Raw genomic sequence first — 26,440 nt, 5'->3', positions numbered from 1 at the left:
CTCTAAAGTTGAGCTGAGGTAAAGTGTACTAATGGACCATGGGGAAGTGATAGTTAGAGGACTGGACTGGGAAAGCGGGAAGAGGAAGGCGATGGGATACTGCCAGTATGCAATCCTTAAGACACACAACTTGAAATCTGGGCTAGCTGCAGGGTGCTGAAATGAGGGTGCAGCAACCATCACCAGCAAATTGTTCCCAAACTTCAAGATTATCATAAACCTTCTGACATTTAATCTGATACATTTTAAACTGGTGGGAATTTTGCTAATAACTGCAGCGTTGGTGGTCCCACAAATAGCCCTCGGGTCCTAGAACTGACACAGGCCAAGAACCTTCTGTAATAGACTGACTTAGTACTGTGGATTTGAGCTTGATGGCCTTGGGCCTTAGTTTTCACCACACAGATCAAGGCGTAAAATTACCTAGACTCTAAACATAAGGCCCCATTTCTGTGCTCTGAATGAGTGTAGGGATCAAGACCAGCCACCCCAATATAAATATGGGCTTCACAGCAGAGTGCAGGACCCTTAGATAGCTTGAGAAATTTTTGTGAAGGTGTATTTTACTTTGATCACTCATTTTGTATACTTACTTTGTTTTTTTACAATACATTTTATTTTTTTTCCAATTTAACCCTCTTTGAAAATCATTTTTTCCCTTGTTCAATAAACGATGTTAGCCTCTACAATCTTTAAACTTCCTTAAGGCACTCCATAAGCACCAACAAATGTTAAATGCTGATAACTCTATGAACTGAATTTGCTATGCCTTTAAGTCAAAAGACAAGAAAACGCGAATAGCCTTTTCTATTCACAGAGGATAATTTGGAATGGTAAACATTTAACTTCAGAGAATCTAACAATGCCGTTAACTGCTTTTTTTCTCCCTATTTTTTTAAAGTTACTTTTGATGCATTATGTTTGCTAAATCCTTTAGCTCAAGGCAAAATTCCTAACAGAGGTTTCCAGCAGTTCTGCTGGTACCCAGAACTCAAGCTACACTGGACTCCAGCAGCATAATGGCTGTGTCATCAAATCACTAACGCCTCTGGAAATTGAAGGCCCCTCCCAGAGTGAAGCTTGCAATTAAAAACTGCAGGGACAGCAGGGGAGGGGCTGGCAAGAGAGAGTATTGCTCACCTGTACACATTTTAAAGGAGATAATGCATGCCTGTACTACAGTTATAACCACCTGAAAGGAAGGCTTCATTCCATTCATGTCATTCCCCTGTGAGGTGGTTTTTGTAAAAAATGCAAAGTTTACCAAGTTTCTATAATACATGATTCCCCCAAACAAAAACAGAATATGTAGTTTCTTAAATGTACAAAAATGTAAACTTACCATAACCATTCCTAAATCAAGTCTTCCAGTTCTAGACTGACACAGTGATGGGGGGAGCTGATTGCTTATTCTTCTTTGGTTATGAAGTTTCATAATTGTGTTCATGCAGATACAAACAAAATCACTATCTAAGGCAGAACAGTGAATCTGATACCTCAGAGTTCAAAAGATCATTTGAAAGTTTCTACCTGACCGTGGAATCCGACGACCCAGTTATGATCACCCTCTCGTCATACTGGAGACACAAGACAGAACCTGTGTGGCCTGTGAGAATCCGCTTGCATTCCAATGTGCTTTTATCCCAGATCTAGGACGGCAAACAAGATCCTTTTGATCACCATGATAATGGGGTGGTGCAGAGACTTGCAGGCTCTATTATGTATTTGATTTCCCCAAACAATCAAAGCCCAGAGTAGTGTGGAATGCACTCTTTCCTGCAGGTAGAGCTAACCACTTCTACATATGTGGCTTCAGTATAATGCAGACTTGACCCTTTTCATTCGGGAACAGGGTTGGCCTATAATTATGTGAGGGCCCAAAAGAGTAACAGCCCATTCAGTGCACTTCAAGGAGAATTTAACCCTAGCACTATCCATATGTATGAGTTTCTGGGGAGAAGCAGGCATTTTTCCCTTAAGGAAATGATTTTGGCTTTTGGACTGGAAATAATCTAAAACTTTCACTTTCTGGAAATATCGTTTAGAGTTTATGCTTTGGGTTGCTTTACACTGTGGTCATCCTTACCCCTTCAGCTACCTCCCCATAACTGAAGAGACCTCACCTTGATTGTGTTGTCTCGAAGGCCGCTTACTATCTTCTGATCATCATACTGTAAACAGTAAACTCCTTTGCTTGTTTCACTTCGGCAGTGGATTCTCTGTAAGCTATGTCTTCCACATCTCCAATTAGATTCTATTGTCTGAGAAGAAGGAATGGTAAAGAAGTAGTAATTAGGAAAGGACTAGATGCTCAGTGTTTTACTGGATATGCAGAACTTACGGCATTTTTTAGAAAAGCTTCTATTTAACGTTGTAAAACACTTTTTCATTTGCAAAGTAATTAAAGATTTATTTCCTAGAACTCTCCTGTATATAACTTGTTCGACTAAATAATAAACGTTCTGGAGAGAGACTGTTCGCCAACAGAGGGGAAGCTATGAACCACATGAGGTTAGCTACTCAGTGCTCATCTTACATTTGAGGTGGCATTTCTACCAGTGAACTTCCACAGAGACTCAATTCAGAAGATATTTGAATAATGGTTTATAAGTGCAACTTTTAAACATTTCCACTGCTGTTATCATATTCTCTCTCTTAACTATTTATCTATCAATAAACAATTTTCAAAAGCTTTACATTTTTTGCCTGGCTATTTACTATATTTTACCTACCCTATTCACTTGTAAAGAAATTGATTTTTAACCCACATCAATAAACCCTAATGGGTTTGCTGTAACAATGCTGTTACTGAAGAAAGTTGATGATTCTCTAGTATTTGGCAAATACCCAAATATACATAGATTCTTACCTCAATGTCTTGTATAATTTTAGGATAAAGTGCTCTATAAAAAGAGTTGGGAGGTGCATTTCCATCAGGAGGTTTGTTTTTGAACAAATACTGTCCCCTAAAACACAACAAATATTTCTCAGTAAAAATCATATCCCCCTCATACATTTACAAGGTACTTCCTATTTCTTCAAAGCATTTTCACAATTACCATTCCATATAATCTCCATAACTAGGCTGGAGAAGTGTGAAGCTAAACTCGATTTCAGGAGCAACTCCCTGAAAGTTGCTCCCATGTTAACGAGCAACTTTCTGGGCTAAAGGAATTCTGCCAACAATGATTTGCTTTTGGGTAAAACATGATGATTTCTAGTGTAGGACATCAGAGTGTCAGGCCTTCAGGAATATTATGTCAATAGACAAATGGAATGTTTATAGTCACAATTCATCTACTGACTATCAGGCCTCTGTACAGACAGACTTACTGGCCTTACCTTATGAAAATTTTGTTAGTGGTGATAACTACAAACACTGAACTAAGCTCATGCCCCACAGACTTCCCTTCATTGAGTAAAGCTGTGCCAGTGTAGTGGAGCCTAGCATTGTGGGTAGCAGGAATGCCTCTGTCACAGAGTTAACTTTTACTAGTCTCCAGTTATATGCAGAAAGGTGTATTGGCGACTCAGGCACCCAGGCTGCTGGTATGCTTTAAAAGGAGCAATTTCAACAGAAAACAAAGGGATCACAGGAGTGTCCAGCAGCAAGTATGAAAGCAGAAAAAAAAAAAAAAAATGCCTGAGAGCACTGTGCTGTCAAGTCTAAGGCACAAAATCGACTTTCACAGGTGTGTTCCTGGCTATGTACATACATACATGGATTTTATTGCCTTTCCTTGACTCCAGTGAGCAACATTTGTTAGCATCTCCTTCCTTATGACAGCACATCTCTGGAATACTCATATCCCAAGCTAGATCTTTGCTACAAAAAAAAAATCAGTAAATGGCAATCACTTCCTGCTGGGTAAAAAATTTAATTCCTCATCCTGAAGTTAAGAACCCACCAAACACGGTGTGGAAGCTAGTAAACCCCACTATGGGTGTACTAACTGCTGTTCTCACTGGCACTGTGCCTTGCAAAGTGGAGACAGGCAGAAATGCCTCTGAGTGTAATCCTGGCACCAGAGAAATCATGTTTTCTCTGGGCCAGTCATCCACACCTCCCTCTATAGCTCCATTACAATATAATTAATTGTTCAATGTCTCCAGGAGCACTTCTCCCCTGCCCTCTTCCTATTATACACCTTGAAAATTAGTTGAGAAAATTTCCTATCAGGAAGGTAGCTGGCTCTGACTTCTGTGTTGATACAGAAAGGGAAATCCACAGCAGAGAGGCTAAAATAACTGTCTTTTTAAAGGGACTATAATAGGAGCAAGAAGCATGATACACCAAAACAAAGAAAGGGACAAACAAGACACATTTGGAAATAATTAGGGCTTAAAGATACAGTTTTCTAAACAATAATTATTCTATAAATACATTGTAGGCAAACAAATTTTGAATGAAGAGGTCCTAAATCTGGTTATTAGGGAACTCCTTGGTGGTCTAGTGGTTAGGACTCAGCGCTTCCACTGCCAGGGGCCCAGGTTCAATCCCTGGGCAGGGAACTAAGATCCCATAAGCCGCCATAGCAAGGGCCCCCCGCCCCCCCAAAAAATCTGGTTAATAATTACAATTTAATAGTTTCAATGTCGACATCCTTTAATGAGGTTAAGAATAACTATATTCATTTGGCAGGTGAAGAAATCAAACGTCAGGGAAGCTAAGCAACTTGTCCAAGGTCACACAGCTAGTGAGAAGACCTAGGATTTGAATCTAAGTCTGACTTCAGAGGTCACACTCTTAAACTACTGTATTGTCTCTCAAAGCTCACCATTCCTCATTCTTATCTTCTTTTTAACCTCTGGCAATTGCATACAGGGACCCCAGGATTTTTTTTTTAATATACAATAAAACTCCTCTACATTCTCAGGAAAGAGAAATCCTGTAAACCTCTGATCTCATTTTCTATCCCACTGTATTTATCTTGCCATGCTAAAGCATCTGACTTTCTTCAAGTTAAAGGTGCTACAAAAAAGGATGGCTAAATGTTAAAAACTGGTTGTTCAGTCTATATCTATTTTATAAGTCAAAACCTTTCACGATGGAAGCTCTCTGACAACAGGGACCACTTCTATGTGAAATGCCTAGTACTTTTAAGAGTGTGAGAACATGATAAATGCTAAATATTAAATTCAGAATGTTATCATAAAATGTGATCTGCTGATTAAGAAAATGGACTTATCCCAAGTGGTCTTTTATTACACTTTTAAGAGTTACCATTACTAAGCAGAGAGAGCATCTTCAGTATTATTCAAGAGAGAAAATAAGAGTTCATGTCCTAGGGGCAGACTGTCAAATTTATCTAGATATAAAATACAACTGTAGAGTAGAAATTAAACTCAAAGCTTTTTAAGAAAACTGTATTTATTTATTTTTGGTTGAAGAAAATGGAAGAAGTTTTCAAAGACAGCATTTGGGGAGAGGCAGTATAACAGAAAGGCTTTATTGACAAAGGAGGCTTAGTAAGACAACTTGTGAGAGAAAAATGAAAAAGTGATTACAGACTATTGTTTTTTAAAGTGAGGAAGAACTACTAACACAGGAAGAAAGGCAACACGTAAACATAAGCAGCCACATACTGTCAAGGGGATAATAGAGGCAGTCTTCATGGGGTGAACAAATATTTGAAATCTCAGGGATCTATATCAAGCTAAGGTGATATATATGGCCAAAGACAAAGGAATACAGTCAGAACTCTAAAGGATACTCAAAAGAGCAGGAATGGGTTTCTGTGGTTGAAGAGATAGGAGAAAGAGTGATAATTAGTGCTGATCCTAAATTATTTCTCAGCTATACCTTCATTTACATACCCTTTTAAAAGGCCAAGAAGCCACCTGTTCAATGATCTTTTTTTTTTTCTTCTGTGTAACTAACATAAGAGATCTTTAACCCTCTTTAAGGGTTTAAACCCTCTTTTAGTGTTTAATTAACCCTAAGCATAATTCTGGAGCTTTTTATCTTTGGTATTTTCATACATATCTGTCAAGATTTGCCCATCTACTTCTTACTCTCCCTGACTTCAAAAAGAGACTGTAAAGTCTCAACATCTGATAAAAGTTTATTGTCATTTACAGTCCAAATGGGAACAAAGTACATTTTAACAGGGAACAAAACCTTTATAAGCTATGAGAATGCATCTCTACAAGTGAAATTTTGGGTCAGGAGTTATTTGGAGAAGATTTTCTTTTCTTTCCCCCACCCCTCGAAGGGTAGAGGAATATTCCTAGTTGCCCTAAAATCTTCCCAAGTAAGCAACTGGCTCCTCTATTTCTAAGGCTAGTCCTGACACGCTTAAGAAAATGATGGACTTTGAATGCCATATACCTATATAGTCTTTTACTTTATTATACAATATAGTTTATTTCCAAAGTATGAAATAAGTTATCAAAGATAAGGTTTCCATTCTTCCATACAGTGAAATAAGTGAAAGTAAGAGAAACATACTTGGGAAGGAGAAATAATAATATATTTTCATTTATGCAATTTTTTATAGCCAAAAATTCCCTGGTATTTGCCTCCTAATTTAATTGAATTTGAGAGAAATTTTAAAAACCTTCTAATAGCCAGAATGACAGAAATCTCTTGAATTACTTGGTATAATATTTGGAGGTCATTATATTTATTGTACATTAATGAATTTAAAAGATGCACAAAAAGGGAGCCAACTATACTTTTATGAAAAATTGTTAAGAAAAGCTGATTCTCCATTCTTAACTGTTCTGTATCTCTTCATGATCCAAGATAAACAACTCATGAAATTAATTGCTCAGGATATCACTGAGCATACACATGCCTGCTGGTGCATCACTATCAACTAAAATAGTTAATATGTCACCACCTTTATTTTATTTATGAAGTAGTCACACCCAACTTTTTAAAAATGACATTATAGAGGATCATCCAAGAGAAAATTATATATAGAAGACATCTTCCAGAAGTTCTAAAGAAATGGTACCATTACATTAAAAGAACAAGAACAAAACTGGGGAATTCTGTTGCTCTCAGGCTGGTAACTACATAATGTCTTACAGGATACAGGATTAAGCAGTAAAAAATCTTGAGAAAATTTAAGAGTCTTAAAAAGAAACAATGATTTATACTAAATTCCAATTTCTTCTCTTTCTGAAGGCTTGAGTTCTTATTCTAATTGGGCATAAAAATAATTTTGATTACAAAGTTGATAGAACACCACAGGCAAAGGCTAAAGGCAAAAAAATCTGAAAAAGAAAACAGTCAAAGAGGAGGGCTGGTAGTTTTTTTTTTTAATCGTTTCTTGCAAAGCAGCATTAACACATTATTGTATCACTTATGAGTGACTGACTGGTCAAAAGAAAAACTGCCAAGTACATGAACAACTATTTAACACTTTTTGCTATAAAAGAGCAAAATCAGTGTATCAAAAGATAAGTGGTCTTGCTGGTTCCCAATAATACTGTATTCCATAGAGTGAAAGGCCAGATCCTGTAGCTCTCTAAAGAGTAAGAATGTTAAAAGGCTCACCAGCCTCTTCGTTCTGCCAGGCCTCTCCACAGAGAATCTGTCCTGACCATTCTTTCGATGAGCTTCTTCCATAACATGCCATCAGATGTCACTCGGTACCATTCTTTGCACACAAGTTCAGCAGCACATAGTGATCTGGCATCCAAGTATGACAGGATGTTCTCAGCAATGTGATCTAAACCCCGAGCTTTTGGTGGGGAGAGGAGGCAAAGAAAAAAAAAAGACATGGATGGTGGTGAATGATTTTTTTTTTTTTTAAACAGAAAGTCCTTTAAACAGGAACAGCATTTATTCCGCTATGAAGGTACATCACTGTCCCTGGTGTGGTCCAGTTTCTTTTTCAGACTTGGCTAAAATGAGTGTCAATAATTTTTCTATAAGGTTACAGAAATGAACAGTATTTTCCATCTTCCTTTAGATAAAGAAGTGAAAACTAACAACCAGCAAACCCCCCAAGACATTAAAAATAAAAAGGATTCCAGAAAACAATTCACATCTATCTATATGGATTTCAGCACTAGGGGATGTTCTATGGATGGCATCTCAAACTCTGTGATTCAGACCCCCCCATCTCTACCCCAATTCTTTATATTAGGTCCATTTCTCATTCTGTTTCTATTACTGCTGCAGTTCCAAAGCTGTTCAGTAAAAGAAATATCCTTTAAATGTACTGTGGGAGAGGCACTAAGTCAGAATGTTCTGGACTATAGAATTCTGGGCATGCAGAAAGGAGAGAAAAATAAAATACAGGTTGGTATAGGAACATCCCAAGAGGAATGACTGAGAGGTATATCCAAGTTCGAGTTTAATTTTAGATGTTTAAAAAGTATATTTGAGAACAGTTGCTGCTATAAAGCCTAAATGTCAGTTGGCCAAGAAAAAAAAAAAAAATCCCAGACCAATAGACAACTTAGAATTTCAGAGACGGTTTTTGTAGGATATACAGAGAAAAACAGGGGAAGCAGATCTTGGATTGTGTAAACTGGGTGGGCTTCCCAATTAAAATTCTCTATCACCCAAATCTATACTGGGGCCTCAGAAGAACAGACCCCATAAAATAGGACGTTCATATTAATAGAACTTTTGGTTGCTGGTCTAATTCACAGTGAGACAAAAAATATTCAAAGTCATTTCTCTTTAAGGTAACATATCAGAGATTTGCTAAAGACTTATATAGTGCAGAAAGATTCTGTGATACTCTGATTACCTTAGGCACAAACTTAACAAGCAAGAGAGATAATATCACATTTCATTTTGTTTCTTTCCCCTGAATCATACAAAGATACATTTGGACGCCATTAGCAACAATCTAAATGTGCTTAAACATTATTTTAATTATAAAAATTATATGGATGTCAGTCACATTCTTCAACAGATTTGGAAAAGAAAGCATTAAATGGATCTTGTTTGGCTGGCATCACATGTTCATATTTAAGCACAAGCAGATGGAGGCATTCATCAACTAATTCTTATTAAAGAAACATGACTGTAAGCCAATTAAAGATATAATAATTAGTTCATCATACAAAATACAGTAATGATTCAATTTCTCCATCTTTATATCGAACTTTTCTATACTATCAGAAGTTCCCAAAATGCATTCCTGTGTTTTTAGTGGCCAGCATCAAATTGCTCCTGATCTTTCACTATGTCCCTGCAATAAGTCTTTGGAAGTAATTTCACCTAACACTCCAAACAAACCCATTACATTAATGGATTACAGGCATTTTTTGAAGTAGTTTGGTTTACTAAATGTAGCCAGATGGTATAGGTTCATAAGTTGAAGTGCCCATAAAGCATTAGACTGATGATTTAGTATCTTATAAAGTGGTCAGCAGATATACATCAGAGATCAGTATTAGGCAAAGAATACACAAGTCTAATCATCTCCTGTTCAATTCTTAGTGGTATATGCTAGAGATTGTAACATGTCTCAGTGATTGGGGAGAGCACAATAATGAGGTACACACAGACTGCACAAAGAAAACTGCTTGCCTATGGCTAAAATAAAATCCAATGAGTGAAGAATGGGCAGAAATCTATTCTATTTAACAGAAGATGTAAGTACAAATTCAACTTAAAAATGTTTATTTCAAAGATATAAATAGGCATTTCTTTTGTTTTAAAGGGCAATTTAAATTCCAATTTTGGAAAAACAAATTTTTAAAAATATATAATTGGCAAAGATTAAACAAAGTGGTAAAATGCAGTTTGAGAGAGGGTTTAAGTTGGTATAGTTTTCTTAGAGGATAGTTTAGTACATGTATTAGAAGCCTTAAAAATGTTCATAATTCTTTAATATAGGAATCCCACTTCTGGTATTTTTTTTTCTAGGATGCCCAAAAGATGAATAAGAATGTCCACTACTGCTGCTGTTGCTGCTAGGTCGCTTCAGTCGCGTCCGACTTTGTGCGACCCCATAGACGGCAGCCCACCACGCTTCTCTGTCCCTGGGATTCTCCAGGCAAGAATACTGGAGTGGGTTGCCATTTCCTTCTCCAATGCATGCATGGATGCTAAGTTGCTTCAGTCATGTCCAACACTGTGCGATCCCATAGACAGCAGCCCACTAGGCTCCTCTGTCCCTGGGATTCTCCAGGCAAGAATACCACCACAGCATAGTTTATAATGGAAAAAACATTTTAAACTACCTAAATGCTCTGAAATCAGATTGATTATATTCTTTGCAGCCAAAGATGGAGAAGCTCTATACAGTCAGCAAAAACAAGACCAGGAGCTGACTGTGGCTCAGACCATGAACTCCTTATTGCCAAATTCAGACTTAAATTGAAGAAAGTAGGGAAAACCACTAGACCATTCGGGTATGATCTAAATCAGATCCCTTATGACTATACAGTGGAAGTGAGAAATAGATTTTAGGGACTAGATCTGATAGACAGAGTGCCTGATGAACTATGGACGGAGGTTCGTGACATTGTACAGGAGACAGGAATCAAGACCATTCTTAAGAAAAAGAAATGCAAAAAAGCAAAATGGCTGTCTGAGGAGGCCTTACAAATTACTGTGAAAAGAAGAGAAGCAAAAAGCAAAGGAAAAAAGGAAAGATATACCCATTTGAATGCAGAGTTGCAAAGAATAGCAAGAAGAGATAAAAAAGCCTTCCTTAGCGATCAATGCAAAGAAACAGAGGAAAACAACAGAATGGGAAAAACTAGAGATCTCTTCAAGAAAATTAGAGATACCAAGGGAATATTTTATGCAAAGATGGGCTCAGTAAAGGACAGAAATGGTAGGGACCTAAAAGAAGCAGAAGATATTAAGAAGTGGTGGCAGGAATAAAAAAAGAACTGTACAAAAAAGATCTTCACGACCCGGATAATCATGATGGTATCATCACTCACCTAGAGCCAGACATCCTGGAATGTGAAATCAAGTAGGCGTTAAAAGCATCACTACGAACAAAGCTAGTGGAGGTGATGGAATTCCAATTGAGCTATTTCAAATCCTGGAAGATGATGCTGTGAAAGTGCTGCACTCAATATGCCAGCAAATTTGGAAAAGTCAGCAGTGGCCACAGGACTGGAAAAGGTCAGTTTTCATTCCAATCCCAAAGAATGCTCAAACTACCACACAATTGCACTCATCTCACATGCTAGTAAAGTAATGCTCAAAATTCTCCAAGCCAGGCTTCAGCAATATGTGAACCGTGAACTTCCAGATGTTCAAGCTGGTTTTAGAAAAGGCAGAGGAACCAGAGATCAAAATGCCAAAATCTGCTGGATCATGGAAAAAGCAAGAGAGTTCCAGAACAACATCTCTTTCTGCTTTATTGACTATGCCAAAGCCTTTGACTGTGTGGATCACTATAAACTGTGGAAAATTCTGAAAGAGATGGGAATTCCAGACTATCTGACCTGTCTCTTGAGAAATCTGTATGCAGGTTAGGAAGCAACAGTTAGAACTGGACATGGAACAACAGACTGGTTCCAAATTGGAAAAGGAGTACGTCGAGGCTGTATATTGTTACCCTGCTTACTTAACTTCTATGCAGAGTACATCATGAGAAACGCTGGGCTGGATGAAGCACAAGCTGGAATCAAGATTTTGGGAGAAATATCAATAACCTCAGATATGCAGATGACACCACCCTTATGGCAGAAAGTAAAGAGGAACTAAAAAGCCTCTTGATGAAAGTGAAAGAGGAGAGTGAAAAAGTTGGCTTAAGATCATGGCATCTGGTCCCATCACTTCATGGCAAATAGATGGGGAAACAATGGAAACAGTGGCTGACTTTATTTTTCTGGGCTCCAAGATCACTGCAGATGGTGACTGCAGCCATGAAATTAAAAGACACTTACTCCTTGGAAGGAAAGTTATGACCAACCTACAAAGCATATTAAAAAGTAGAAACATTACTTTGCCAACAAAGGTCCGTCTAGTCAAGGCTATTGGTTTTTCCAGTGGTTATGTATGGATGTGAGAGTTGGACTATAAAGAAAGCTGAGCGCAGAAGAATGACGCTTTTGAACTGTGGTGTTGCAGAAGACTCTTGAGAATCCCTTGGACTGCAAGGAGATCCAACCAGTCCATCCTAAAGGATATTAGTCCTGGGTGTTCATTGGAAGGACTGATGTTGAAGCTGAAACTCCAATACTTTGGCCACCTGGTGCAAAGAGCTGACTCATTGGAAAAGACCCTGATGCTGGGAAAGATTGAGGGCAGGAGGAGAAGGGGACGACAGAGGATGAGATGGTTGGATGGCATCACCGACTCAATGGACATGGGTTTGGGTGGACTGCGGGAGTTGGTGATGGACAGGGAGGCCTGGCGTGCTGCAGTTCATGGGGTCGAAAAGAGTTGGACACGACTGAGTGACTGAACTGAACTGCTCAATAAAGGGTTTAAATAATATGTGTTTCAACCATCATAAATAATATACATGACTATAACAATTTGTTTTTTAAAAGAACCAACACTTAGGAAAACACATTAAGAGAATATAGTAAGAATAAAAATGTTGCAAACACTTATGAGGGAAATATATACACCTAGGAAAAATATTAAGAACACACTAGTAGTTCTCTCTGAATGGCAGGGTTCTGGAAAATGTTTTTACTTTTTAAACATTTTTGAATTTTCTAAATTTCCAGTAAGTGCTACAATCAGGAAACAACTGAAAAACAAAAGATAAGACTATATTTTAGAAATTCACTCATTTTTGTACTACTTTTTAAAAAAAACAGACTTTTAACATGGGTGAGAACCTTATATTTTCCTGATACATCATTTTCCCCAAATACTGATGCCTACGGAGTATCCCAGATCACCATTAAGCATTCAATGAAACAACCACAGCACTCTCAAAAGTGTGTGTGTGTGTGTATGCACAAATACATTTTAAAAAACATACAATAAAAAATATGCAATAGTTTATAACAGCTATTTAGTTACTAAGCAGTGAGATTGTAAAGCCTGGAATTTACATACTTAATATCACAACAAGGCTCCTGAGATACACTTCTTTCTAAAATATTCGATAAAAAATGCTTCTTATTCATTCATACAAAATAAATATTCTTGTTGATAAATTCCCAAAGAAATTCAAATATGTTAACATAGCTTAAAACTAACACACTATAAAAGACACATCTCAAACCAGATAATACCTCAGAAAAGATGTTATTTAAACCTACATGTGAGTAAAAATAGGGTGAATAGAGACAGGGAGAAGAGAGGGGAAAAAGGAGTCTCTTTAAAGAGTTGGATTTTTTTGTACTTATATCCCAAGAAGGTACTATTAAAATAGTTCATAAAAATGAAGCCAACAAAGATTTTTTAAAGAGAAACAGAACTGAAGATTCAGTATGATTACTAGTGTAACATATCTTTCAGGCAAATTAATGCCTTACAAACACCTGTACACATACCTGGCAGAGCAGTTATGAAATCCCTCTGCAACATAGGTTTAAGATATGAGTTTATGTGCCCATGTTGGTAATGACACATTTGGGATATAAGATGTTCCACAAATTCCACTTGATCGGATTCTGACCACTGCTCAAAATATTTGACACACAGTTCCTTCTCCTTCTCATAGCTTGCTGAGAGTTTCCGCTGCTTGGGCACAATCATACTGGACGTGCCATTGGCAAGTTTTGTCTGCAGAAGAGGTGGATTGAAAGAAACATGTATCAGTCAGTATTGAAATAAGGGAAATTATATGATTTTCCAGTCTGGCATGCTATGTTATGTTTGTCTGTTTGATGGAACTCACTCTGTTATTTTATTAGTAACTGGATGTTTGCAAACAGCAATTATATGGAAAAAGCCACAGAAATAACCACAGTAAATTGGCAAATCAGGAATACTGTTGGATGACAAGGCATCCATTTCCAAAAGTTCATAGGAAAACATTATTTGGAGATATACAGATGAAAACCAATGAAAGCATGTTATGACTAGCAAGCAAAAAAGCTAATTGGCTTTTTCTTGTATATACCCGTTAGTGTGCATTTATACAATTACTTACTCACAACTTATTTTTTAATAGTTAAGTAAGAAATCCTCCATGCAAAGAAAAGCCAATGAATAATTTGAGACCCCGGTACCTTTAGAGATAAAGCTTAAATAACATCAATGCTCAATATACCCTTTTCTTTTCCCCCTCCTCCCAAATCCTGTTGTCATCAAAATTATATGCCATAAAGTCTTTAATATTAACTGGTTCATTCAATAAATGTTAACTGAGCATCTATAATGTTCTAAACACTGTCCCAGGTGCTAGGAAAACAACACTTAACAAAAATAACATAGTTTCTACCAGCAATAACTCACATTATAGTAGGTATAGCAAGCTAAAAATATAAGAAAATGGTGACCTCAATCCTACAAAGGCAAGGAGCTGAATTTGCCATCAACGAGCTGAGATTTCTTTCCCTAAATGAGAACTCAGCTCAGATCAACACATTGCTTTCAGCCTTGTGATACTCCGAGCAGAGAACCCAGTCTTGCTATATCAGATTTCTGACCTAGAGAACAGTGAGCTAATGAACAGGTATTATTTTAAATTGTTAAGTTTGTGGTAATTTGTTATGTAGCACTTAAAAGAACCACAATGTAACAATTTGGTTACAAAGGACTCCCTCCCTCCCTGAACATGAATTCTGTTTCTCCTCAGTAGTTTGTCTCAGCCTTTGAATCTGGGCTTTGACTAAAAGAATGAGGAGAAAGTAACATTCTGGGACTTCTGGGCTTAGGCAACTTCTGCTTACTCTGCCTTAGACCCTTGAGCCATTATGTAAAAAACTGCGGCTACTCTCCTGGAGAGGATGAGAAGCTATGCAGGAAGAGATCACATGGAGAAGCACCTAGAAGCCTGAGCATTATATGATCTGAAATCTTTTAAAAGGATCATTGCTATGTGGAGAACAGGCTGTAGAGGACATGAATAGAAATCAGGAGACTAATTAATTACCTGGCTACTTCACAGTAATCCACGGAAGAGACAACAATCTTTTGGACTATGGACTATGTGGTAGCTATAGATGTGGTGAGAAATAACTGGGATTCAATGTATATTTTGAAGGCAGAGTCAAGTGAATTTGCTGATCAACTGGATATATAGGGTATGAGGTTGGGGTGGGGGGAGAGACAAAGATTATATTCAAGTTTGACGCTGGGGAACACTAGGAGAAGATTCAGAAATGAACTGAAAATTTTGCTACTCTAAAGAAAGTTTATTTTCTTTAGAGGATAACCACAAAGTGGCAGGTACAGCTAGGTACTTATACTTTTCAAACTAACTTGATGGATCTTTGGCATATTTGTCTGAAGAAGTCCCAATGTGGCAAGAAGACCTGAGTTACTATGGAGTTCTTGCCATATTGAATGTGCCATCAAACTGTACCAAATTTGGATAATCAACTTCTGCTATTAAAGGCACAGCCTTGGTTTAATTTCTACAGGTTAACTCCTACACATAGGCCTCTTTACAAATGATTCTCAATACATAGATGAAAGTATATTTCCTTTTTGGGGGGGGTCTAGATTTATTACTGATACATTTTAATAAACCACAAAGAACCACCACAGATTCTAGAAGCTGTCTGTCTGTGCTTAAATAAACATCTCCTGTAGCATCTGTTTTATTTTTAAATTTATTTATTTAAAAAACTTTTTTTTTTTTAAATTGGGATGCAGCCAGTTAACAATACTGTGATAGTTCTATATTTTCAAGAATGGCATTAGCAGGATTTCCCTGGTGGTTAAGTGGTTAAGACTGCACATTCCCAACGCAAGGGGCCCAGGTTCCATCCCTGGTCAGGGAACTAGATACTACATGTTGCAACTAAGAGTTCCCATGCCGCAACTAAAGATACTATACACTGCAACAAAGATTGAATATTTTTGAGTGCCACAACTAAGGCCCAGCCCAGCCAAATAAATAGAAAAATATTTTTTTAAAAAAGGAATGGCATGAGCCATTCTATTTATACAGAAGGAACAGACACTATGAACAGCAAGCCCTGGTATAGACAGAGCTGGATGTTTTCTAGCATAAATACCATTTTCATCTATGATATAAGACCAAAAATGATTAATAAGAGCCTTGTTGGAAACAGGCATTGGGGGACTTCTGGGCTGTTTTTTGTAGGCTATTCGTGTGCATCTCAGAAAAGGAAAACTTGTGAAATATGGAGTAAAAGTTTGAAAGCTAATAAACAGGTGGGTTTGCAAGCTTGACCAAACACCACTTCTCATTCCAACAACCAAAACTTCTCATCATCTTTTATATATTTGTCTTTTAAAGGAAGAAATAGACTGGAGTTGGATGCCAGAGTACTGTATCCTGGATAAAGACCAGAAATGTCAGTCACAGAGAGCAATAATCAGAAAGGTAATGAAAGTGTTCTGTTTATACTGTAAACAAACCAGATATTACTAAAATAATGGGATTCATGCTTTGATCAGTGGCTATTAGACTATTAACAGATAAAAGTGTTGAAGGATTTCACAAATTGATTATCCCACTGCAGGAGTTAAAGTTCAGTCAAGACTTTCTCATACTTTCAATGATTCAATCATAAATGGGAGTTAAAACACTATTAGAAATGAAGCATAAACTGAGAGTTCACGTATTTGCAAACTGTCCACTGGTAATACACTCTAGTCACCGCCCCTTAAAACAGAGTATTTCACTGCAGGCAGAAAGACATATACCTTAGACCCATTATCACTTCAAATGAGTTACCCTTTACCACTACACCATACCACATTATTTTAAGAGCACTGGCCTTAGAGTAGAAAGACCTGGCTTCAATTTAGCTCCTCAATTACCAGTTATGTAACATAGAATAAATAACTTGATTTTTCTCTGAGTCTCTGTTTCACTCCTCCGTAAAATGGGGCTAATTACAGAATCTATTCCACTGGGATTTTGTGAAGATCAAAATAATCTAAGAAAAGTATGCTTAGCTCACCACATGGCACAGAGTAAAGTGCTCAGTAAATCGACACTCTTCATGAATTTATGACACTGCTGGAGTTATGCTTTCTTTCTCTTTTTTGAAAATATATCATTCTATTTCACTGGGTAGTATATCTTTTCTATTTTAATTTTTAATGAAGTATAATATATAATATACATAAAAGTACATAATCTTAAGTATATAGCTTGATGAATTTCCACAAGGTGAGCATACTGTGTAACTGGTGCCTTGGTCACAAACTCTGCCTTGTGCTCCTTTTTTCAAGTCACTAGCCCTCTAAGGGTAGCCACTATACTAATTTCATTAAAATATATATATTAAAAAAACTGCCTATACAATTTACAGTAGCATCAAAAAACGTGTAATTCTCAGGAATAAATCTGAAAACATACGTGTTGCTGCTGCTGTTGTTCAGTCGCTCAGTTGTGTCCAACTCTTTGCAACCCCATGAACTGGAGCAAGCTTCCCTGTCCTTCACTGTCTCCTGGAGTTTGCTCTAACTAATGTCGCAAAGAGTCAGACACGACTGAGCGACTGAACTGAACTGAACTGAATGTCCATTGAATCAGTGATGCCATCCAACCATCTCATCCTCTGTTGTCCCCTTCTCCTCCTGCCTTCAACCTATCCCAGCATCAGGGTCTTTTCCAATGAGTCGGCTCTTTGCATCAGCTTCAGCATCGGTCCTTTCAATGAATATTCAGGGTTGATTCCTTTAGGACTGACTGGTTTGATCTCTTTGCTGTCCAAGGGACTCTCAAGAGTCTTCTCCAACATCACAGTTTAAAAGCATCAATTCTTCAGTGCTCTGCCTTCTTTATGGTCCAACTCTCACATCTGTACATGACTACTGGAAAAACCGTAACTTTGATGATATGGACCTTTGTCAGCAAAGTAATGTCTCTGCTTTTTAATACATTGTCTAGGTTTCTCACAGCTTTTCTTCCAAGGAGCAAGCATCTTCTAATTTCATAGTTGCGGTCACTGTCCGCAGTGATTTTGAAGCCCAAGAAAATAAAACTCTGTCACTATTTCCATTGTCTTCCCATCTATTCACCAGAAAGTGATGGGACTGGATGCCAGTATTCTGAATGTTGAGTTTTAAGCCTGCTTTTTCACTCTCTTTTTTCACCTTCATCAAGAGGCTCTTTAGGTCCTCTTTGCTTTCTGCCATTAGGGTGGTATCATCTGCATATCTGAAGTTATTGCTCTTTCTCCTGTCAATCTTGATTCTAGCTTGAGCTTCATCTAGCCTGGCATTTCACATGATGTATTCTGCATATAAGTTAAATAAGTAGGGTGACAATATACAGCTTTGATGTCCTCTTTTCCCAATTTGGAACCAGTCAGTTGTTCCATGTCTGGTTCTAACTCTTTTTTTTTTTTTTTTCAAATCAAGAATTTTTATTGCCTCTTTAAAATATCACAACTGAGTCCACAGAACCATCTCCCATCTTGTGGTTTCTGCAGCAGGATAACTGAGATCTTATTCATCAGCCTGCTGAACTGTTCCTTTTTCAGAAACATAGGTACCATCCAAAAATTTTCTGATATCCTTGTTTTTAACTGTGGTGGCTTGCTGAATCAAAGCAGCTGAATTTGACACAAGTTCAATGTCATTTCCTTCAAGAATCAACTCATCTTTCTGGGCTTGAGATACTGAATAGGCAACCCCTGACCTCATTCAAACCCTGCATATGTATTTTTCACCCCCCAAATTTTGGATTTCCAAAAGAGAACCATTCTCCTAAACGACAAGGTCGATGGGGAAGTGGGCATACACCAACCTCATCTTGTAACGGAAGCCCAGTGCAACACCCTTGATCATGTTCTGTACGTGACTACAGATTGTGTGAACAGTGGCCAGGTCCTTTCTGTTACCCCACCGTTTGTCAACATGGAGCCTCTTCTTTTTCTTTCCAAGGAGACTGACCTCTAAACTGATGTGACTGAAGTCCCTCTGCAGGGTGCCGCTGGGGCCCTTCACAATAACTGTCCATCCCTTCAAGGTAATGTCAACATTTTCTGGGATGTCGACAGTCTGATTGCTGAGAATGGTCTTCATTCTCACAGTTGATGTGGCAAAGAGTGGTTCTAACTCTTGCTTCTTGACCTCCATACAAGTTTCTCAGAAGGCAAGTAAGGTGGTCTAGTATCCCTATCTCTTTAAGAATTTTCCATAGTTTGTTGTGATCCACACAGTCAAAGGCTTTAGCATAGTAAATGAAGCAGATGTTTTTCTGGAATTCCCTTGCTTTTTCTATTATCCAACAAATGTTGGAAATTTGATCTCTGGTCCCTCTGCCTTTTCTAAATCCAGCTTGAATATCTGGAAGTTCTTGGTTCACATACTGTTGAAGCCTAGCTTGAAGAATTTTCAGCACGACATTGCTAGCATGTGAAATGAGAGCAACTGTGTGGTAATGCCACACAATTCTCTGCCAACATTCTCTGGCAATGCCCTTCTTTGGGATTGGAATGAAAACTGACCTTTTCCAGTCCTATGGCCACTGCTGAATTTTCCAAAGTTGTTGACATAAAAGTACAACACTTCAACAGCATCATCTTTTAGGATCTTAAATAGCTCAGCTAGAATTCTGTCACCTCCACTAGCTTTGCTCATACTAATGCTTCCCACAGCCCACTTGACTTCACAATCCAGGATGTCCAGTTCTAGGTAAGTGACCACACAACTGTGGTTACCGGGGCCATTAAGACCTTTGTATAGTTCTGTGTATTCTTACTACCTCTTCTTAATGTCTTCTGTTTCTGTTAGGTCCTTACCATTTCTATCTTTATCATGCCCATTCTTGCATGAAATGTTCCCTTGACACCTCCAATTTTCTCAAAGAGATCTATAGTCTTTTCTATTCTACTGTTTTCCTCTATTTCTTTGCATTATTCATTTAAGAAGTCCTTCTTATCTCTCCCTGCTACTCTCTAGAACTCTGTATTCAGTTGAGTGTATCTTTCCCTTTCTCTTGCCTTTTACTTCTCTACTTTCCCCAGCTATTTGTAAAGCCTCCTGAGACAACCACTTTGCTTTCTTGCACTTCTTTTTGTCTGGGATAGTTTTAGTCACTGCCTCCTGTACAATATTATGAACCTTCATCCACAGTTCTTCAGGCACTCTGTCTACCATATCTAATCCCATGAATCTATTCATCACCTCCACTGTATAATCATAAAGGATTTAATTTAGGTCATACCTGAAAGGCTTAGTGGTTTTCCCTACTTCCTTCAATTTAAGCCTGAATTCTGCAGGAAGGAGCTCATGATCTGAGTCACAGTCAGTTCCAGGTATTGTTTTTGCTGACTGTATAGAGCTTCTCCATCTTCTGCTGCAAAGAATATAATCATTCTGATTTTGGTACTAACTCTACTGACGTCCATGTGTACAGGCATCTCTTTTGCTGTTGGAAAAGGGTATTTGCTCTAACCAGTATGTTCTCTTAACAAAACTCTGTTGGCCTTTGCCCTGCTTCATTTTGTACTCCAAGGCCTAACTTGCCTGTTACTCTGGGTATCTCTTGACTTCTACTTTTACATTCCAATCCCCAGGGATCAAAAGGACATCTTATTTTGTGTGTGTGTGTTAGTTCTAGACAGTGTTCTATGTCTTTGTAGAATCAGTCAGCTTCAGTTTCTTCAGCATCAGTGGCTGGGGTATAGACTTGAGGATTACTATAATGTTGAATGATTTGTCTTGGAAACAACTCTGAGATCATTCTGTCGCTTTTGTGGCTGCACCCAAGTACTGCATTTCAGACTCTTTTGTTGACTATGAGGGTTACTCCATTTCTTCTAAAAGATTCTTGCCCACAGTAATAGATATACTGGTCATCTGAATTAAATTTGCCCATTTCCATCCATTAAAGCTCAGTTCAGTTCAGTTCAGTTGCTTAGTTGTGTCCGACTCTCTGTGACCCCATGGACTGCAGCACGCCAGGCTTCCCTGTCTGTCACCAACTCCCAGAGCTTGCTCAAACCCATGTCCATTGAGTCGGTGATGCCATCCAACCATCTCATCCTCTGTTGTCCCCTCCTCCTCCTGCCTTCAATCTTTCCCAGCATCAGGGTCTTTTCTAATGAGTCAGCTCTTTGCATCAGGTGGCCCAAGCATTGAAGCTTCAGCTTCAGCATCAATCCTTTCAATTAATATTCAGGACTGATTTCCTTTAGGATTGACTAGTTTGATCTCCTTGCAGTCCAAGGGACTCTCAAGAGTCTTCTCCAAAACCACATTTCAAAAGCATCAATTCTTCGGCATTCAGCTTTCATTATAGTTCACTGATTCCTAAAGATGTCAGTGTTCAATCTTGCCATCTCCTGCTTGACCACGTCCAATTTACCTTGATTCATGGACCTAACATTCCAGGTTCCTTGGCAATACTGCTCTTTACAGCATCGGACTTTACTTTTACCACCAGATACCTCCACCACCATATACATCCACAACTGAGCATCATTTCCGTTTTCATCCAGCCACTTCATTCTTTCTGGAGCTATTAATAATTGCCCTCTGCTCTTCCCCAGTAACATATTGGACACCTTTCCTGGGGGGCTCATCTTCTGGTGTTATATCTTTTTGCCTTTTTGTGCTGCCCATGGGGTTCTCCAGGCAAGAATACTGGACTAGGGTTGCCATTTCCTCCTCCAAAGGAAATGTTTTGTCAGAACTCTTCACTCTGACCCATCAGTCTCGGGTGTCCCTACATGGTGTGGCTCATAGTTTCACTGAATTATGCAAGCCCCTTCACCAGGACAAGGCTGTGATCCATGAAGGGGACAAAGGAACAGTACTCAATGATAAAAGGAGCAAACTACAGATATACCAAATGACAAGGATGTATCTCAAAAACATGCTGAATGAAAGAAATAAGACACAAGAAGAGTATATACTTTATGTTTCTACTTATATGAAACTCTAGGAATAACAAACTAATTTATAATGATAAAAACAGAACAGTGATTGCTTGGGACTAGATGTGGGGATGGGATTGACTGGGTAATGGCACCAGTAAAATTTTGGATGGAATGAAAATGTTCTATAAATTGACTGTTACACAGGTGTATACATTCACCAAAATTCATCAAACTGATTATTTAAAATGAAAATAGACTTTTAAACTTCTAAGTATAGGGTATTCCTAAGGATAAATGCCATTGTAATATTAACTTAATTCATAACAAAGGTATTATATTTGTAGAGAATTCTGGAGATAAAGGCCTTTGTTATCAAGCTTCCTTTCTCTATCACTCTCCCTTACAGATTTTTCTACTAATGCCTAAAGTAAATGCAGCAAAATTTCAATTTGGGAACCTCAGAGAATCCACCAGGGTACAGTGAAAAAGTTCAATTATTAAAAAATCAAAAGGTTGTATATTAGAGTGGGAGAGAGGGTAATGGTTACTTGTGGCAATAGAATTGATTTGGCTTTCCCAGCAAAAGCCTGATGACTCAACCACTACTGTTCAAATGTCTAGGAAAGCTGACAAACAATCTCAGTTTAATGGTAACACTAACTTTCTGCCAACCCTGCACATCTCCTGTTCTGCTATTCTGTTTACAATGAACAGTTATCTCCAAAAGAAAGAAAGAAAGAAAGAAAGAAGCTGTCAGGTGACAAGCACACAAAATGAAAGGACTTAAGTATTTATACAACTCTTCTCAGCTTAGTCCTCAAAGGCCAAGGGCTAACATTTCCTTCCCTGAAAATATATTAAAGCATCACTTTCAAAATTACCATGAATTTCTCTGAAGCTTCTGCCTGGGCCAGGAAGGAAAAATACACACTTGCAGATACCAACTAGCCTAACCACTGTCTCGGCAACACTAAATGTGCTGACTTTGCTAACTGCACTGTGTGTATGCTGGGAGATGCAGCACAGACTGGCCGAACTTAATGGTAAGATGACAGATGTTTTTAGTTGTATATCAACCCTGCTTTAATCACAAGGAAGGGTATATGTTAAGTAGAGAAAAGAAAATGTTCCAGATATAGGACAACATTTGGAATTGCAGGTGCAAGGACTAGATAAAGAGAATAACATTGACGACTAAAGAGATGCAAATGATATTTAAGGATTCTGTTTGGTCTTCAGAAGGGCTCCAAGGAAAGACTCTGGTATTGAAACCCTGGGTTGGGGGGTGGAGTGAGGGAGGGATATAATGATTAAGATGATGAATGAATGAATATAAGTATAAAGTGGGCAACAGTTGTGCTTGGGTTCAGGCTATAGTCTAAGAGGGATAGAATAAGAATTTTGACTAAGGCTGGAACTTCAGAGTTATCAATCAATCAACAACCTTTAAAAAAAACAAACAGAAAATGTTTAAAATTTATTGCTTTACACTTAAAACATAAAGAACAGAATGCTGTAAATAATGGGGAAGAAAAAGATAAAACTACAACACACCAAACACAAAGATTGAGGAAGGAAAGTCAGTTTTGGGTGGGGTAGCCAGTTCATGGTGTAGACCAGAAGCGACAGCGATGGTGGTTGAAGAGCCTGTTTTGCCCCCAGGGGTCTGACCTGGCTCTGGGTCTCCTGCAGGAGCAGCTGGGTTTTCCCTGCCCGAGTGGGAAATCATCGTCTGCCTAGTGGGTCTCCTGCCGGAGCTTCAGGCTCTGCCTCAGTGGGCTCCAGGCCCTCCAGCTGACTCAAGGGAAGGCTGACACAGTGTTACACGTGGGAGCAGATGTGTTATGCTCTCTGTGAGCCCAGGACAGGACCCTGGGGAGTAGCCTGGGTGGTGTCCCGGCCCAAGGCCTTTCCTGTTCACCTCTGGGCCCTGATTCTGGGGAACCCTCAGCGGCCACATTCAACAGGCGCCTGTGCTGGCCCTCGGTGGCAGTATGGTGCATGGGCCCCTCACTTGGGCAGATGGATTGGGTGTCCCCATCAAGCAGCTCCTCACGGATCTCTGGGCTGGGGCTCTGCAATGACAGTGTAGCAGCTGGCCCTGCCCGGAGGCATCAGAGCCCTGCCAGGCCATCATCTTATTACTGCTTCTTATGTCCACTTGATCTTCTGCTCTCAGGTCAGGTACAGACCTGTGTCTGCTCAGATATGCACCCAGGAGGTAAGACATACATCTGAAGGGCTTGGGATAAACCTCAAGTAGAAGGGCACTGCCTGGGCTGTCTACATCCCACCCAGCCAGCTTGAACTGGGGTGTGGACATAATCGGCCCACTAGACTTCTTGTCAGTCTGCTCCTACTTGAGGCAGACCCATCCCACATACACCCCTACCACATATACAGGGAGAGGACACAGATCTACCCTGGTGGGATCATAGTGATGGCTTGGCCTAGGCTGGCCTGCCCTGTGCCACCCTGGGTTATCTAATTTTTACTGGGGTATAGTTGATTTATAATGTTGTATTAGTTCAAGTGTTTACCAAAGTTAATCTGCTATACACACACACACACACACACACACTCACTTTTTTTTAGATTTTTTTCCCCCACATACTCCCCATATATTACAGAGTACTGACTAGAGTTCCCTGTGCTATATGGTTAGGTCCTTATTAGTAATCTATTTTATATATAGTAGTATGCATGTATCAATCCCAATCTTGCAATTTATCCCTTTCCTCCTTTACCTCCCACTAACTGTAATTTTAACAACCATTTATTGGGTGACTGGTCTGTGCTGGGCACTCTTCTAGGTGCTAGCGAAACCAGTGAACAGGTAGACAAAATTTTTCTTTACTTTCTCTGGCAAGAAGTAGAGGGAGAATGTGTCATAAATATTTTATCTTGAAACCAGTTAGTATTGTGAAGAAAACAAAACAAGGTAACAAAAAATACCCTAACTGAGGTGTTTATGCAATGACACTGAAGTAGGTAATGTCTGAACTGTGACCTGAAAGATCAGAGTCAAGCCAAGATATAGGGAAAAAACCTTCCCGACAGAAGGAAGAACAAGTCAATGGTGTGTTCAAATGAAAAAAAGAAAGGCAGCTGGTATGGATGGGGCAAACTGAATGAGGGAGAAAGTGGTGGGAAATGAGGTTAGTGAGGTGACCTGGGGCCAGATCATATAAGGACTTCTGGGTCACAGGTAAGGAGTTTGGACTTCTTGTTAAGTGTAAAGGAGAGCCCCTGGCAGTTTTGAGGTAGTTAAATATGGCATCATCTGATTTACCCTTTAGAAATACACTAGGTACCACACAGAGAAGGGGGCAGGGCATCTGGGGCAGTGAGGAGAGAATAAGAAGAGCAAGTTGAAAGCAGAGGAAGGAAGACCAATTGGAGCTGATAACATAATCAAGGCAAGAAGCAGTCATGGCTAAGGTTAGAAAAGGCAGATTAGGAAGTCCTTAGAAGAAAGCTATTTTACCCTTACAAGAGAGGAAGAAGGAGAAAAGCCCTGTTGAGAATTATAAATCTGGGTTATAATACACATTTACTTCAGTACAGTGATTTACTTCTTCAGTAGGGCCAATCCTTCAAATATTTAATCTGGTACATCAACCTGGATAGGAACAAAACCAGGGTTCTTGCTCCTTGTAGGCAGAAGAAACAAGAAAAAAATAAAATATATTCAAGAGTTTTGCAGGGGATGGTGGGGGGGGGGGAGGATTTTTTTTTTAAGGTCTATACTGTTCTCTATTGACTACTGCCAGGCTTTAGTTAAATAAGGATATAAAAACATTGGTTTAAAGTTCTTTTTCTTATTGTTTTCCCTTGATTTCTCTGTAAAAACAGCTCTTAAAAAAGTCAATACTCTCTTGGTTAAATTAAGAGGAAATGATATTGTCTACATTTTGATTAGGACTGAAAGAATAAGTAAGTATACCTAAGGATGGAGATGGTGACAACAGAGAGATCCAGAACAGTTCTAGAATTTACAAAGAGCTAGGGTAGAAAACAGAAAGGGACTCTTAGAAGTCTCGGTAGAGCTCTCTGGCACTTGAGCATCTTTTAACGAGAGTTTCAAGAGAAACGGAGAGAATTTGGCCATAAACTGAACATGCAGAGTAAAAGATAACAAATGCTCAAAAGTAGAACCATCACTTTTAACACTTCTACTTAAAAAAAAAATCTCTATAACTTTCAGTGACCAAAGAAGTAGTCTACTATCTTTTGGGGCAAGAGGTAAGAGTGCAAATGAAAAGAAAATGGTGACTATAGGTACAGAATGGGACAAACATTTCAACAGGAGTAAACATCACATTTCTCAGTAGGATTATTCCATTAATATTGTAACAGCTTCTACTAAATATGATTACATATTGGGTGAACTCATAAATATGTCAGATCTGATTAGTGAACATGGAAGACAGGAAGGGGCAGATTTGTCAGCAGAAGGAAAGTTCACATTGTGAATTTGACTGGTTTCTAATAACCAACAAGAAAAGCTTGCAATCACTCCAATTCTTTTAAATAAAACTCACCAGAAAATGAACTCACAAATGCCCCAGTATATGATTAAAGACTGGACACTTAGCAGTCTTTTTTTTCCCTATTA

The 26,440-nt window shown here is 38.6% G+C and overlaps 1 protein-coding gene and 1 pseudogene across 3 annotated transcripts in view; both read right to left on the bottom strand.

The window, feature by feature from the left end:
- BTRC (beta-transducin repeat containing E3 ubiquitin protein ligase) overlaps positions 1-26,440 on the bottom strand; it is a 182,240-nt gene that overhangs the window by 14,923 nt on the left and 140,877 nt on the right. For all 3 annotated transcript variants that reach the window (XM_052660780.1, XM_052660783.1, XM_052660782.1), the window contains 5 exons: positions 13,396-13,627; positions 7,508-7,694; positions 2,870-2,966; positions 2,124-2,261; positions 1,531-1,649 (listed from right to left, as the gene is read on the bottom strand). In XM_052660780.1, coding sequence (XP_052516740.1) covers positions 1,531-1,649; positions 2,124-2,261; positions 2,870-2,966; positions 7,508-7,694; positions 13,396-13,627 — 773 coding nt within the window. The remainder of the gene's footprint in view (positions 1-1,530; positions 1,650-2,123; positions 2,262-2,869; positions 2,967-7,507; positions 7,695-13,395; positions 13,628-26,440) is intronic.
- On the bottom strand, positions 18,443-19,036 carry LOC128067735 (60S ribosomal protein L9-like; annotated as a pseudogene).

The sequence above is a fragment of the Budorcas taxicolor genome, chromosome 23 (genome assembly GCF_023091745.1).
Source record: "Budorcas taxicolor isolate Tak-1 chromosome 23, Takin1.1, whole genome shotgun sequence".
In the NCBI taxonomy this organism is placed as follows: Eukaryota; Metazoa; Chordata; class Mammalia; order Artiodactyla; family Bovidae; genus Budorcas; species Budorcas taxicolor.
The sequence above is the reverse complement of the archived record's forward strand: the minus strand, read 5'-3'. Positions and strand labels throughout refer to the sequence as shown.